Source organism: Dipodomys spectabilis, unplaced genomic scaffold (assembly GCF_019054845.1).
Source record: "Dipodomys spectabilis isolate Male_0828 unplaced genomic scaffold, ASM1905484v1 ptg000366l, whole genome shotgun sequence".
Classification (NCBI taxonomy): domain Eukaryota; kingdom Metazoa; phylum Chordata; class Mammalia; order Rodentia; family Heteromyidae; genus Dipodomys; species Dipodomys spectabilis.
In genome coordinates, this window is record NW_024871043.1 from 1,957,984 (window position 1) to 1,973,331 (window position 15,348).

The 15,348-nt window shown below is 47.8% G+C and overlaps 1 protein-coding gene across 2 annotated transcripts; it reads right to left on the minus strand.

Annotated features, from left to right (window-relative positions):
- Positions 1–92: 92 nt before the first annotated feature.
- Sgf29 (SAGA complex associated factor 29) lies at positions 93–14,698 on the minus strand. Of its 2 annotated transcripts, none has more exons than XM_042666674.1 (10): positions 14,511–14,698; positions 11,135–11,225; positions 7,906–7,981; positions 6,500–6,572; positions 2,412–2,476; positions 1,383–1,512; positions 1,168–1,314; positions 1,045–1,080; positions 796–958; positions 93–299 (listed from the first exon to the last, which is right to left on the minus strand). In XM_042666674.1, exons 2-10 carry the CDS (start codon positions 11,207–11,209, stop codon positions 183–185), a joined length of 882 nt encoding a protein of 293 aa, XP_042522608.1. In that variant the 5' UTR covers positions 11,210–11,225; positions 14,511–14,698; the 3' UTR covers positions 93–182. The 2 variants fall into 2 exon arrangements, with proteins under 2 accessions (XP_042522608.1, XP_042522609.1); XM_042666675.1 differs by having other exon boundaries at positions 14,612–14,697.
- Between the last annotated feature and the right edge of the window lie 650 nt (positions 14,699–15,348).

Consider the following 15,348-nt stretch of genomic DNA (forward strand, 5'->3'; position numbering starts at 1 on the left):
GGACCCTCTCTCCACTGCAGGCTCCCATCTCCACCTGCCCTGATGGTGGAGGGGAAAGGTGCTGGAAAAGGAAAGCCCTAGGAAACATGGAGTAGGAGGGGGAATATTTATTTGATGATAGAAATCCTTTGTTGCCTTCTCCCTCAGGGATGGCAGTGGCAGGCTCAAGTTTGCAGGCAGCTTCATTTTTTCTTGGGCTCCTTACAAGCCACCACGTACCTCTGGGCCACATTCAGGGGAGGAGAGTAGCCGTCTGCGTAGGAGGTATCTTCAAAGAGGACCGAGTAGTCATCCTGGGGCTGGCAGGACACATGCAGGAGTGGATCAGAGGCATCTAGGCCTGGACAGCCTCCTCCCAGCCCTAAGCTATAGACGGGGAGGGCGAGTGCTCTCCCACTTTTCCACTCTGGGAACAAGAAGCCAGTCTCTGTTGCTCCAGAGCTCTTCCTCAGCTACTCCCCAAACAGGGAGTTGAGAGGACAAATGCAGGGAGAGGAGTGGGGAGTGGCGTTGGTGGCGTGGCTCAGTGGGTAGAGCACTAGCCACTAAGTGAAAGTATCAGAGACTGAGTTTGAATCCTGGTCTTGAACCAAAAATAATAACTAAAAAAGGAAAGAGAAGAGCAGGGAAAAGGTGGGGGGGGTCACTGCTCCCCAACTCCCAGTGCAGAATTGTTGCTGTTAGGATGCTAGGGTAAGGACTTAAGGACAAGCCAGGAGCCACAGTGGGGTCCTGGAGAACGAAGCAGGACAGGGCGCTGGTGCTCAGAAGGCCCCTTGGTGGAGGCTGCCTTACCCGCTGAGGGGGCGTGTGGATCAGAGCACGGTAGAAGCAGGTGGTTTGGGGGTACAGTGCCAGCACAAGTTGCTCCTTCTGGAACAAGGCCTCAGGGTCCGTCTCAGGGTTAGCCTTCCACTGGGGCAGTGGGATGATGCGCCTGCGGCTCAGGGTGTGTCTCCTGGAGGGGGGGGAAATGCAAGCCATGGCTCCGGGAGGCTCCCCCCAGTAGCTTGCTTTCCCCTCCCTTTTCCCCTGGACACTCACTCTTTGCCTTCTTCATCAATGTCATCCACCTCGTACCTGTGGGTGACAAAAGGAGACGCCTGAACCAGTGTAGAGCGTGGGGAAGCGGCTGTGGGGAGGCCAGACAGCTGGCGGTCCACTCACTTGTTGGTGGCATGGCTGTAACTGACCACCTCGGCCAGGATCCATTGCTCATCGCCATCCACAGCCTTCACCCGAGCAGCCACCTTGTCTCCGGGCTTGGCCACATAGTCCCCTGAGGCTGGAATGGCACCACAGAGGGGCGGAGGCCTACAAGAGGAGGCAGGGTCAGTCCAGCTCCTGGATACCAGCCATCCCTGGGCGGCTCCCAGGCTCACTTGTCACCAGGCTTCCCAATCCACAAGGGCAGGGTCATGGCTGACTGCTGCAGCAGTGTCATCAGCACCCCTCTGCGCATGGTCTTCCGGGGCGGCTCTGAGTCATTGTACAGACCTGCGATCTTGGCCGCTGTGGGAAGGAAGGGGCCCGAGGCTCCTGAGTGGTACTGTGCCAGTGCCACCACCCCGCTTGGCAGTGGGGCCAACCACATGCGCATCCCTTCCACTAGGTGGCTGGGGTTGGAGAGAGGCAAACTAAACTTCTAAGAAGTCAGGATGGCAGTCATTCTCTTTAGAAGCAAGTAGAAAGGTATGAAGTGGGGGGTTCAGAGGGGCTGGTCATAAACTTAGGTACTTGAGCTCATGCTGGGTCAGTGGAAAATCTCATGGAGTGGGACCCCTCTGCATACTTTTCTATGACTATATAGGAATTATGCAGAAGTTGAAAACAAAATACCCAACATGGACCCTTGGTCTCAATACACCCCTCACTACCTCAAAACAAAATAGCATGTGGTCACCACACTGGGGAAGAGGAGGGCAAGAAAAAGGAAGGAGGGGCTGGGAAGGTGGCTCAGTGGTAGAGCGCTTGCCTTGCATGCCTGAGGCCCTGGGTTCGGTTCCTCAGCACCACATAAGCAAAAAGAAAAAAGCCAGAAGTGGTGCTGTGTGGCTCAAGTGGTAGAGTGCTAGCCTTGAGCTGAAGAGCTGAGGGACAGCGCCCAGGCCCAGAGTTCAGGCCCCACGACTGGACCCCAAAAAAAAAAAAGAAAAAGGAAGGAAAGCCTGTGTCTGAGAGACTCTGGAAGCCAGTACACTGGGACTCTACCTAAACCAGCCAGGTCTCACACCATGACAGTAGGCAGGTGTAGTTACCAAGGCTATGGCCAGAGCCTAGAGAAGGTGACAGGGTGACAGGCTGGGTAGAGTCATCTCTGTCTGTGGGGAGAACGACTCTCGTTGGCCCGTTCCAGAGGTGAGATCGCTGTGTGCAGCCCTCTCTCCTCCCTGAACATCCTTCTCACTTACCAATCCGCCTCTCTTCCAATAGAGACTTGATCTCAGCAATCTTGTCCAGGGCTTTGCGGAGGATGCTGAGGGCAGAGAAGCAAGAAAGGAGGCGGGTGAAGCACTTGGCAATGAGCTCCCTTCTCTGCTTAGAGCAGAGCTCTTGAGGCCAGCTCCGCTAGAAACCACTGACAGTAAGTGGAGTGGGACGCTGCAGAAAGATGACCCATGTGTATATATGTCACAGTGACCCACAGCAATGGAGCTGGAAATTCCTTTGTCTACTGGCATTTTCATGTCTGAGTGGAACACATCATTTGCCTGTGGCGATGCTGGGGGAGACAATCCCACTGTGATAGCCTGTCAGAAAATGGAGACCATGCAGCCACGTACAGCACATTGCACTTGACCATAACAATAACCACAGTGCCATTGCTATAGGACTCCCTGTATTGCACTTCATGCTATTTTTTTAACTGTGAAAATACCTTACAGAGGGGTTACAATTACATGAGCAAGGTAATGAGTACATTTCTTATCAAGCATTGTTGCTTCCTCCTTTGTTTCCCCTTCACTTCATGCTATTTTGTACATCTTTTTTTTTTTTTTTGTCGGTCATGGGGCTTGAAATCTGGGCTTGGGCACTATCCCTCAGCTCTTCAGCTCAAGGTGAGCACTCTGCTGCTTGAGCCATGCCACTTCCGATTTTCTAGTGGTTTATTGGAGATAAGAGTCTCACGGACTTTCCTGCCCGGGCTGGCTTTGAACCGTGATTCTCAGATCTCAGCCTCCTGAGTAGTTAGGATTACAGGCGTGAGCCACAGGCACCCAGCTGTTATTTTGTACATCTCTGGATTGAACCCAGAGGCCACCCTGATTAGCTTCCTAGAGCATCCAAGTTGGTGTCAAGTCTCTGTGATGTTTGCCTAACACCATCTCTCAGTGATTTAGGATTTTTAGGACTTTTTTTTTCTTTTCTTGTGGGTTGGGAATTCATGTGCATGTGAAGGTTTGTTTTGTTTTGAGACCTGAATTTGTGATCCTCCCACTTCCTAAGTGCTGGATTTACAGGCATGTGCTGTACTCAGCCCAGAAACGTTTAAGATTCAAAAAAATATAATATCAGCAAGAACTGCAAAGTGGGCCCTGAAATTATCAGACGAGCTTTTACAAGCTTACCTCTGGGCTAGTCAGTGCCAGAGACAGCACACATCAAGCCAGATCCAGAATATTTTTGCTTGGCTAGCCGTGAGTCTAGAAAAGGAAAGCTCACTTTTTCACTCTCAAATGAAGAGCCAGGAGTGTGGTTCATGGTAGAGCACTTGCCTAATATGTTGGCCTCAGGTTTTATCCCTGGCTGCTCTCCGCCTCCCCCCCACCCCCATCTCTGTCTCTGTCACACACACACACACACACACACACACACACTCTTCTGAGTCACTATGACTTACTCAAACCATTGCAGCCCAGGTGAATGAAAAAGGGCTAAATTTAGGCCAAATGGTAGGGAGGTCTGCAAATTAAGGTGAGCTGGAAGACACTGCCCATCAGAATCTCCTGTCTCTGTGAGTTGGCACTATTCTATTCTGCACCCCAGCCTGCCACAGGGAGCCCCATCAGACCTTTGTCTAAGGGGGAAACCTTGGAATTCTGAACTTCCTTTCCACCAACTGGCCCACTCATCTGATCTCAAAGCTACTCTGAACCCATCTTGGTTCTCCATATCATGCCTACTGTCCTGTCCACCTCCAATAGCATCACAGCCCTGGGCTCTTAACTGTCCCAGAACCGCATCCAGATCAGTCTTTTTCTTTGTTGCTTTGAATTTTCACTGGCTTCCCATGACCTCCAGGATTAGGCTGAGATATAGGGGACCATTAGGTTCTGCCCTAGTCATGCTGGTCTGCTTCTCATCCCCCTAAAGCAACATGCTCTTCAGACTCTCTCTCTCTCTCTCTCTCTCTTGCCAGTCCTGGGGCTTGGACTCAGTGCCTGGCACTATCCTGAGCCTCTTCTGCTCAAAGCTAGCACGCTACCACTTGAGCCACAGTGTCATTTCTGGCTTTTTCTGTGTATGTGGTACTGAGGAATCGAATCCAGGGCTTCACGCATGCTAGGCAAACACTCTACCACTAAGTCTTCAGACTCTCTCTGGCTTTTTCCCACTGTCTTGCTGCCTGGACTGCCTTCCTCATCTGCCTGATTCCCAGCTTACAGCCCAGATCAAGTTCTTCCTATTCTCTGAGCCCTTTCCAGATCCATCTCTGCTATAGGCCAACTATGCTGTCCTGTAACTGTTTACCTAGGATGTATCTCCTCTCTGAATTGTGCTCTTGAAGGCAAAAGTCCTCTCTAGTCTCATGACGTCTATGGGGATGGCCCAGTGCCACAGCTAGATAAGCACCAGCCAAGCCCTAAAAGAATGGCCATGGGGTCTTTTGCAATGCTTACTTAGTGTGCTGACCTCGGAACCCATGGTTGAAGCCTCTGAATGCAGTTATTACATTCTCCTCCTCCTTCCCCTCCCCCTCCTCTTCCCTCCTCCTCCTCCTTCTTTCCCTTCCTCCTCCTCTTCTTCTTTTTCTTTTTTGCTTATGTGGTGCTGAGGAGTCAAACCCAGGGCCTCAGGCATGCAAGGCAAGCACTCTTCCACTAAGCCACTTCCCAGCCCCCCCCCTTTTTTTTTTTGGCAGTTGTGGGGCTTAGGCACTATCCCTGAGCTTCTTTTGCTCAAGGCTAGCACTCTGCCACTTCAACCATAGCACCACTTCTGGCTTTTTCTGTTTATATGATACTGAGAAACTGAACACAGGGATTCGTGCATGCTAGGCAAGCATTCTACCGCTAAGCCACATTCCCAGCCCCTCAGTTATTACAATCCTAAATGTGCAGTTGCCATTCTTAGCGTAATAAAATAAATTCCTTGGGTTTAACAGTTATTACAAAGTAAATAGATAAAACAGGTAAGGAGCTGGGCACCAGTGGCTCATGCCTGTAATCCTAGCTATTCAGGAGGCTGAGATCTAAGGATCATGGTTCAAAGCCAGCCTGGGCAGGAAAGTCTGTGAGACTCTTATCCTCAAAACCAGAAAACAGCAAGTGGTGCTGGCTGAAAGTGGTAGAGTGCTACCCTTGAGTGAAAAAATTCAGGGATAGCACTCAGGCACTGAGTTCAAGCCCCAAGACCAACCAAAACCATCCAATTAACAGATAAGGCTATACATAATAGCAGTAATAACTAAACTCATCCTAATCTTCTGATATATATTAATATAAAACAAATGAGTATCCTATGGAAAAGCACTATTATATCACCTAGTAGGGTATTAAAGTCTATAGTCACAAACATGGACTTTGGATTTAAAATTGTGCTTTATGGCTAGGAACCAGTGGCTTACACCAGCAATCCTAGCTACCCAGAGAAGGCTGACATGTGAAGAATTGCAGGTGGAGGTCAGTCTTGCCAGAAAAATTTGCTAGACTCCATCTCCAAAATACCCAACAAAAGCAGGGCTGGAGGTGTGGCTGAAGTGATAAAGCACTAGCTTAGTGAGTGTAAGGCCAAGTTCAAACAACCACAACAAAAAAATCAGGTATTCCCAGTAGTTATATGGCTTTTTGCAGATTTTATAACCCCTGTGGGCTTCAGTTTATGACTGAAAAACTGGGGGCAATACTACAAAGTATCTAAAAAAAAAGTGCCGTGAGGATTAAAGGAAGTAAATGTGAAAAGCACATGGAGTGGTACCAGTCACAGTGTGCCACACAGTGGTTACTATTACCATCACTGGGCCTCCCGGCAGAGGATGGTCAGAAGAGGTTATGGAAGACCGGATTTTGGCATTTCCTGTGCATTCTCCATTTTCTGGTCATAAAAGTGTACTTATTATTCTTATTCTCAAAAGGAGACAACTGAGTTTCAGAGGAAGTAACAGTCCCAGGTCACGTGACTGGTGAATAGTTATGCAACACCTGGCATCTGCAAAGCAGCTGACGGAGCAGGGAGCAGGGAGCAGGGAGGGAGCCAGGGGGCTGTCTTCTCCACAGCTGGAGAGGCCAGCTGGGCTGGGCATGGGTCATAGGCAGGGAAGGCTGTAGGCGGTACTTACTTGCACTCGGCCTCAGCATCAGCCTTGGCAGTTGTGTAGAGGCCACGCAGCTTTGTCCGGAAATAAGGAGAAACTGTGGAGTAAGCACAGGGTAAGGAGGCTGGGCAAAGGGAGGCAACAGCAATGCACATGGTTTATGGGACACTGGGATCAGCCTTGGGAGAGCAGAGGTCAGAGCCTAAACTGTGGTCTTTGTAGACTTTTTTTCTTTTTTTTTGTGCTGGTCCTGGGGCTTGAACTCAGGGCCTGGGCACTGTCTCTCAAGGCTAGCACTCTACCACTTGAGCCCCAGCTCCACTTCTGGCTTTTTTGGGTGCTTACTTAGGGATGAGAGTTTCACAGGACTTTCCTGCTAGGGCTGCCTTTGAAACTCAATCCTCAGATTTCAGCCTCCTGAGCAGCTATGATTACAGGCGTGAACTACCAGCACCTGGCTTGAGGAGAGCATTTCCATAACATTACATGTACGGTAATGTTTGTTAGCATAAAGAGAAAAGATTGAGAGCAGGAAAGCACCAGCAGAGGGATATGAGCACCTGTGGGCCCTGGGTACATGCAAGGGCAGCTGGAGGGAAAGCTCTGCCCTAGGAAACCCTGGCTGGCTGGGCAGCGGTTTATACCAAGGGCAAATTTTCCTAGATACAGCCTTGCTTTGCTGCCTTCCCAGTCCTCATGGAGGGAATCTGAGGTTTTTTGGTGCTGAGCAATATGTGGTCAGTTTCCTGTCACTACTGAAGGACACACTGTTCCTCTGGCCTCAGGAGCAGTTCATTTGGAAGTATGCAAACAAACATGCAAGTCTCCTTTGAGAATAGGTTTGGCTTACCCCTCCTTCCTGTGTCCAGATACTCATTTTTTTTTTTTTTGGTTGTTCATGGGGCTTGAACTCTGGGCCTGGGCACTGTCCCTCAGCTCTTTAGCTCAAGGCTAGTGCTCTGCCACTTGAGCCACAGTGCCACTTCCAGTTTTCTGGTGGTTCACTGAAGAGAAGGGTTTCATGGACTTTCCTGCCTGGGTTGGCTTTGAACCTTGATCCTTAGATCTCAGCCTCCTGAGTAGCTAGGATTATAGGTGTGAGCCACCGGCGGCCAGCATCTTTCTTTTTTCTTTTTTTTTGGCCAGTCCTGGGGCTTAAACTCTGGGCCTGAGCACTGTCCTTGAGCTTCTTTTGCTCAAGGCTAGCATTCTACCACTTGAGCCACAGCACCACTTCTGGCTTTTTCTGTTCATGTGGTACTGAGGAAATTGATCTCAGGGCAAGTACTCTACCACTAAGCCACATTCCCAGCCCTCTTTTCTTTTTTTTTTTTAGGTCTAAGACTGGGTCTTGACCTTGGTACCTGCTGGTTTTGTTCATTGGCTAGTACTCTACCAACTGAGCCACACCTCCAACCCCAGATACTCACTCTTGTTCTCCGTCTGCATACGCTCATGAGTCTTCTGAATGTTTACTAAGTTGTGCTCACTCCGTGAACGCTCCTCCTGTGAGGGAGATGAAGAGTATGTGAGGTGCTGGGAATGTGGCTTAGTGGTAGAGTGTTTGCCTAGAATGCATGAAGCCCTGATTTGATTGCTCAGTACCACATAAACAGAAAAAGCCAGAAGTGGCACTGTGGCTCAAGTGGTAGAGCCACGCAGTACCACAATAAATAAATATAAATAAATAAAATTATTCCTTTCACCATTCTCATAGAATTTTTAAGGGATTGAAGAATAGTTTGTTCCTGTATTTCTGGTGGCAAATTGAGCTGCATGGCAGAGGGTATCAGGTAACTGGATCCTGAATGAGCAGGAAGGGACAGGGCTGTATGTGGAGATTGCTAAACTGGTACAGCTGCCAGCAATCTAGATCAGCACAGCAGCCAAACCTAACATTCTTCCTGAGGGAAGAGTAGGAGTAAAGCTACTGACCAATAGAAAGGAGGACTGTAGTCGAGGGGAAGAATGGGTTATGTAATTAGGGGAATCTAGTATCAAGACCTTGAGAGAAGCCAAAAACAAGAGAATAACTGGCATTCCTTAGTTATATCAGATCCTTGGATGCTTGCCAAGACTATGTCTGGTTTTGAAAGCTGTTAAGATCACAGTCGCCTACAACCCTGAGTGGCTTCCTTGAGAGATATCATGTTAGATAAGGTGATAATAAAATGAACTCTCAGGTGATGGCCCAACTAAATCAAATGATATGCCAGCATCTTTTTGTTGTTGTTGTTTGTTGTTGTTGCCAGTCATAGGGCTTGAACGCAGGGCCTGGGCACTGTCCCTGAGCTTTTGCTCAAGGCTAGCACTCTACCACTTGAGCCACAGTGCCACTTCTGGCTTTTTCTGTGTATGTGGTACTGAGGAATTGAACCCAGGGCTTCTTGCATGCTAGGCAAGCACTCTACCACTGAGCTGCACTCCCAATGGCATCCCCCACAACCCTTGATCTTTTTTGTCCTTAAAATTTTATTAACTACTTTAAGAAAAGTTTTCAATTTACAAAAATTGAATAGCTACTGGAGAGTCCCAATGTACCAGTTCTCCTCTGTGCAGTTCCCCCCTTTATTCACATCTTGAGTTCCTGTGGTCAACTTTTTTTTTGGGGGGTGTGTAGGGGGGTTGGTCAGGGGGCTTGAACTCTGGGCCTGGGCGCTGTCCCTCAGCTCTTCAGTTCAAGGCTAGCGCTCTACCACTTCAGCCACAGTGCCGCTTCTGACCTCTTCTGCTTATGTAGTGCTGAGGAACCCAGGGCCTCCTGCATACAAGGCCAACACTTTACCACTAAGCCCCCTTCCCAGCCCCTCCTGTAGGAAACTTTTTAAGTTTTGTGGTGGTATCAGAATTTGAATTCAGAGCCTTGAGCTCTCTCTTGGCTTTTTCTGCTCAAAGCTGACACTACCATTTTCATTTCTGGATTTTTGCTGGTTAACTGGAGAAAAAGCCTCTTGGGTTTGTCTGCAGGGGCTGGCTTTGAACCAAGATCCTCAGATCTCTGACCCCTGAGAGTAGCTAGGATTACAGGCGTGAGCCATCAGTGCCTGGCTAGTGTGATTTATTTTATAGCTGATGAACTAATACTGATTCACTATGGCCAAACAAAGGTGGTAGTTTACAACAAGGTTTTTTTTTTTTTCCCTGTTATACAGTCTGAGGGGTTTTGGCAAATATTTCATGTACCTAACCCTCGTATGTCTGTACCAGTACAGTAGCATTCAGAATAGTTGCCCTTCCTAATCATCCTCTATTCTCCAGCTATTCATCCTCCTATCTCACCCGCCCATCCATCCCATTCATCCTCACACTCTGGCAATAACCTAGTTTTGCTTTTTTTTTTTTTTGCTACTTAGGAGGCTGAGATCTGAGGATTGTGATTGGAAGCTGGTCTATTCTTTTTATTTTTAATTTTTTAAATTTAAATTTTTTTTTGTCAGCTGTGGGGCTTGAACTCTGTGCCTGGGCACTGCCCCTCAGCTCTTCAGTTCAAGGCTAGAGCTCTACCACTTGAGCCACAGCGCCACTTCCAGTTTTTCTGTTTATGTGATGCTGAGGAATCGAACCCAGGGCATCATGCATAAGAGGCAAGCACTTTACCACTGAACCACCTTCCCAGTGCCTTAGTGGAGATTCTTTTTTTGTTTTTTTTTGGGTCCAGTCGTGGGGCCTGAACTCTGGGCCTGGGCGCTGTCCCTCAGCTCTTCAGCTCAAGGCTAGCACTCTAACACTTGAGCCACAGTGCCACTTCCGGCTTTTTTTCTTTTTGCTTATGTGGTGCTGAGGAATCGAACCCAGGGCCTCAGGCATGCAAGGCAAGTGCTCTACCACTGAGCCCTTAGTGGAGATTCTTATCTCCAATTAAACACCAAAAAGTTGGAAATAGAGCTGTGGCTCAAGTGATAGAGTGCTGTCTCAGGGACAGGACCTAAGTCCTGAATTCAAGCCTCAGGACTGATCCCCACCTCCCCCCACACACACCAAAAAAAATAAAAATAAAAAAATAGAAGAAGAAGAAGAAGAAGAAGGGGCTAGGAAGGTGGCTCAGTGGTAGAGTGCTTGCCTTGCTTGCCTGAGGCCCTGGGTTCGATTCCTCAGCACCACATAAGCAAAAAGAAAAAAGCCGGAAGTGGCGCTGTGGCTCAAGTGGTAGAGTGCTAGCCTTGAGCTGAAGAGCTGAGGAACAGCACCCAGGCCCAGAGTTCAGGCCCCACGACCGGCCCCCCCCCCCCCAAAAAAAAAAAAGGAAGAAGAAGCAGGAATAGATCCCGTGCACAATAGAAAATCCAACAGGAAAAGCAGTCACTCCCAAGATTCCCTTCCCCTCATCTTCATGACATCACCTTAGCTTCTTCTTGACCATCTCCAAACACAAGCCTCCCACAGCTCAGTATCACAGCCCATTTTCCCCTCTAGGAGGGACATGTGGCTTTTTTCTTTCTTTTTTTCTTTTTCTGTCAATCATGGGGCCTGAACTCTGGGCCTGGGCACTGTCCCTCAGCTCTTCAGCTCAAGGCTAGTGCTCTACCACTTGAGCCACAGCACCACTTCTGGCTTTTTCTGTTTATGTGGTGCTGAGGAATTGAACCCAGGGCCTCTGTATGCAAGGCAAGCACTCTATCACTGAGCCACCTTCCCAGCCAGATATGACTTATTTCTTACCTGAGTTTGCTTGATCAGCTGATGGAGCTCTGTAAGAAGTTCCGCAATTCGTGAATCAGCAGAAACAAGGGCCATAGTATATGTGAGGTTCCTGACGGAAGAGGAAGAACAGAACAGAACTCTGTTAGTGACTACTGTGGGTTGAATTGCATCCCTTCAGAGGACAGGTTGAATGTGATCTTATTTGAATGTAGGATCAGAACTGGAGGTATGGCTCCAGTAGTAGAGCAACAGCCTTAAACAATTAAAGCCAAATGAGGGCTGGGAATGTGGCTTAGTGGGAGAGTACTTGCCTAGCATTCATGACGCCCTAGGTTCAGTACCACATAAACAGAAAAGGCTGGAAGTGGCACTGTGGCTCAAGTGGCAGAGTGCTTGCCTTGAGTGAGAGAGCTTAGGAACAGTGCCCAGGCCCTGGGTACAAGCTCCAGGACTGGCCAAGAAAAAAAAAAAAGTGCCAAATGAGAGTCTAAAGCTTTGAATTCAAGTCCCATATGTGCGTGCACATACACATGCACACCACTGCCATAAACTTCTGAAAATACAATCATTGCAGATGTAATTAAGATGTTAAGAGGAGGTCATATCAAACAAAGTAGGGTGGACCTTCAGTCTAGGGTAGCCAGTGTCCTAATTTAATGAGAGGAAAAGAGGGCTGGAAGAATGGCACAAATATTACAGCCTTACAAGTGCAAGGTACTGAATGTAATCCCTAGTACCGGAAAAAAAAAGAAAGAAAATAAACAAGAGACACAAAAGACTGGAATTATGTAAGGAATTCTGAAGATTAAAGGCAATTACCCAACCAGCTGGGAAGACCATGGAACTTACGTTCCTTGGGAGCCCTACGAGGAAACAAGCCCAGGTTTTCAAAACTCTTTTTGCTGTTATTGTTGGTTATGGGGCTTGAACTCTGGGCCTGGCACTGTCCTTCAGCTCCTCAGCTCAAGGCTAACACTCTACCACTTGAGCCACAGCACCACTTCTGGTTTTCTGGTGGTTAAAAGGAGATAAGAGTCTCACAGACTTTTCCTGCCCCAGATGGCTTTGAACTGCAATCCTCAGATCTCAGCCTCCTGAGTAGCTAGGATTACAGTCATGAGCCACCAATGCCCAGCTATCAAAACGCTTAAAAGATAAAAACAAAAACAGCTGATGTCTTGATTTGGGTATTGGACCTTCAGAACTTTGAGAATTTGTACTTTGTGTCATTTACTATGGTAGCCCTAATAAACTGAAATACTGGCAAGTTTTCCTGGAAGTCTACTCTACTCCAAGGGTATGCATATTAACTCTGAACAAGCAAGCCAAGGAGTATTTATTTATTTATTTATTTTGGGTCTGGTCGTCAGGCCTGAACTCTGGGCCTGGGCGCTGTCCCTCAGCTCTTCAGCTCAAGGCTAGAGCTCTACCACTTGAGCCATAGCGCCACTTCCAGCTTTTTTCTTTTTGCTTATGTGGTGCTGAGGAATCGAACCCAGGGCCTCTGGCATGCAAGGCAAGCGCTCTACCACTGAGCCACCTTCCCAGCCCCCCAAGGAGTATTTATTGAGTGCCTTCTGAAGGAAGTTCTGTTGCTAATAACCTGACATTTTATTTTTCAGTCACTTTGGTTATCACTTTGGAGTTTCAAAATAAAACTTTTTTTTTTAGTACTGAATGAAACCTAAGACCTTGCACATGTAGGCAAGTGCTCTACTTCTGAGCTATATGCCCAGCCCTTTTTGATTAATTAATATTGCCAGTACTGGGACTTGAACTCAGGGCCTGGGCATTGTCTCTGAGGTTGTTTTTGTTGTTGTTGTTGTTTTCTCAATGCTAGCACTCTATCACTTGAGCACACAGCGCCACTTCTTGCTTCATCTGTTTATGTGGTACTGAGGAATCAAACCCAGGGCTTCACGCATGCTAGCAAGTACTCTACCACTAAGCCACATTACCAGCCCTACTTTTCTTGACATAAGGTTGCAATGAGTTGCTCAGGCAGGCCTCAAACTTGTGCTATTTCTGCCTTAACATCCTGAAATCATATGCCTCCATGTTTGATTTCAAATAAGGCTTTATATGAAGACCTTGTCCAACTATTAAAGAACTTATTTTCCTTACTGTAGAGGTAACAGCAACTAACTATTGATAAATATCTTGTTGCTGGGAATAGGTGGTTCACACCTGTAATCCTAACTACTCAAGAGGTTGAGATCTGAGGATTGTGGTTCAAAGTCACCCAAATATGAAAGCATATGAGACTCTTACCTACAAGCCACCTAAAAACTAGAAGTAGAGTTGTGGTTCAAGTAAAAGCATGTGAACTTTGAGCAGAAAGGCTAAGGGTCAATGCCAAAGTCCTGAGTTCAAGCCCCTTTACCAGCACAGAATTAAAGGAATAAATAAGTAAATCAAACAAATTAACACCTTCAAAGCATTGCTTCATATCCTGGAGCTCTTTAGCAGCTCTCTTCTACTAACCCTACCTTACGAAAATATACATTGAGTGATACCAGGCCCTCCATCCCAAACAAAATGAGACATTCCCCCACCCCAACTTTCTTGTCTCACAATATCTAAATCAAATGGCAGCTGTCAAATGAACACATCCACAGAAGTACTTGTCAATAAAGTACTTGTACAAAGAGAACATGGTAATACGTATACAGCACACTAGGGTAAAACCACAAAACTGCTCAACAGAGAGCCATTGTTTTCTATGGGAGCCTGGCTATCCCAGGTCCCTCCCATCTACCCCAATGTCAAATGTAATGGCAAGTTCTGGAAATGCCCTAAGTCCTGTCTGTATACAAACGTCTTGATTTTTTTTTTTTCCAAGTAGGTAGTCTTGTCCAGGACAAGACTTGACCAGGACAAGTGTGTTGGATAGGGAAAGGTATTTCGAAGTACAGGCTGCTGAGAAATGGAGCAAACAGATGAAGAAAAGTTGGCTGGAGAAAACGTGAAACGGTTCTTAACATGGACACGCTTAAGCACATCTTAAATCCCAGCTTGTGGCAGGCTGAGGTATAGGATTGTGAGTTCGTGGCCCACCAGGGCTACATAACGAGGCTTTGTCGAAAGAGAAAAAAGAAGAGCACATTTTGGGAGACACCTTTAGGTACAAACTGCTGGTTTTCATGGACATTCATCATTCCAGATCACTCACCAGGTGAATTTCTCCAAAAGTAGCAGGCTGAGTTGGAGATGACAAGAGTAGGGCCCCGCCCACCCAGGCCCCGCCCCCTCCAGGCCCCGCCCCCCACGTCGCTGCGCACGCGCCGCCCTCCAGGCCGCCTCAGCGAGGCCGAGAACCCAGCGCTAAAGGAGAGCCTCGTCGTGGTTCTCGCGCTTCCCCGGAGGTCCCAGGCCGCGGCCCGACCCCGCCTACCGAGTCTCGGGCGAAACAAGCCACGTCGCGCTGGAAACTACGACGGCGGGAGCAGGCGCGTCCCTCGAACGCTTTCCCAGAGTCTGAGGATGGTTACGCACTGGCGTTCGAAGATTGGCGGCACGTCGAGAACCACACACGCTTTTTTTTCCCCCCTTTTAAGAGCTCGGGCCAAAACGATGAAAGGCTCTGCGCATGTGTGGTCCTCCCTCCGTGACGTGCCGCAATGCCCCCTGGGAAATGTAGTTTTTGTGTTGACACCTTGTTCCCTACACGGATGCACTTTGATTTAACAAAGCAGGTTGCATAGTTTTCCTCCCCGACCCCAGTGCTTTCCCTTACTCTTCAAAGCTTCTACATAAAGCAAACAAATTGAAAAGCGAGCATAGAGTTTTTGGGTAGATGCATGAGGATAGATTGGATCCTCCAAAAGCAAATAGTTGCGGGTGGAGGGGACGAGTCTTCATGAAAAGTTGGTATAATCAGCTCAATGTTCCTGTGAATCTAGAAGTGTGTGTGTGTGTGTGTGTGTGTGTGTGTGTATTCCAATACTGAGGCTTGAACTCAGATCCTGGGCACTGTCCCCGGAGCTTTTCCCCTCAAGATAGAAGCTCCACAGCTCCACTTCTGGTGGTTAATTGGAGATGAGTCTCACAGACTTAACTTTCTCAGCTAGTCCTTAAAAAGTGTTTTCAATTTAAAAATTTAACAAGCAGATTATTGAATCCAGAAATCGCACTTTTCCAGAATCTTCCCAGGATATTAAAATGTGGACATGCAAACATTTAACTACAATAGTGTTCCTGAAAACTATTCTTGTTTTATTTCCAATGTAATT

What these genes read in the sequence shown, in the direction of transcription:
- Sgf29 (XM_042666674.1), bottom strand. Translation starts at nt 11,209, where the DNA reads ATGGCCCTTGTTTCTGCTGATTCACGAATTGCGGAACTTCTTACAGAG. An exon ending in ATTGGAAGAGAGGCGGATTG is followed by an intron (nt 1,513 to 2,411) that starts GTAAGTGAGAAG and finishes TCCTTCCCACAG; the next exon opens with CGGCCAAGATCGCAGGTCTG. An exon ending in ATTGATGAAGAAGGCAAAGA is followed by an intron (nt 959 to 1,044) that starts GTGAGTGTCCAG and finishes CCCCCCCTCCAG; the next exon opens with GAGACACACCCTGAGCCGCA.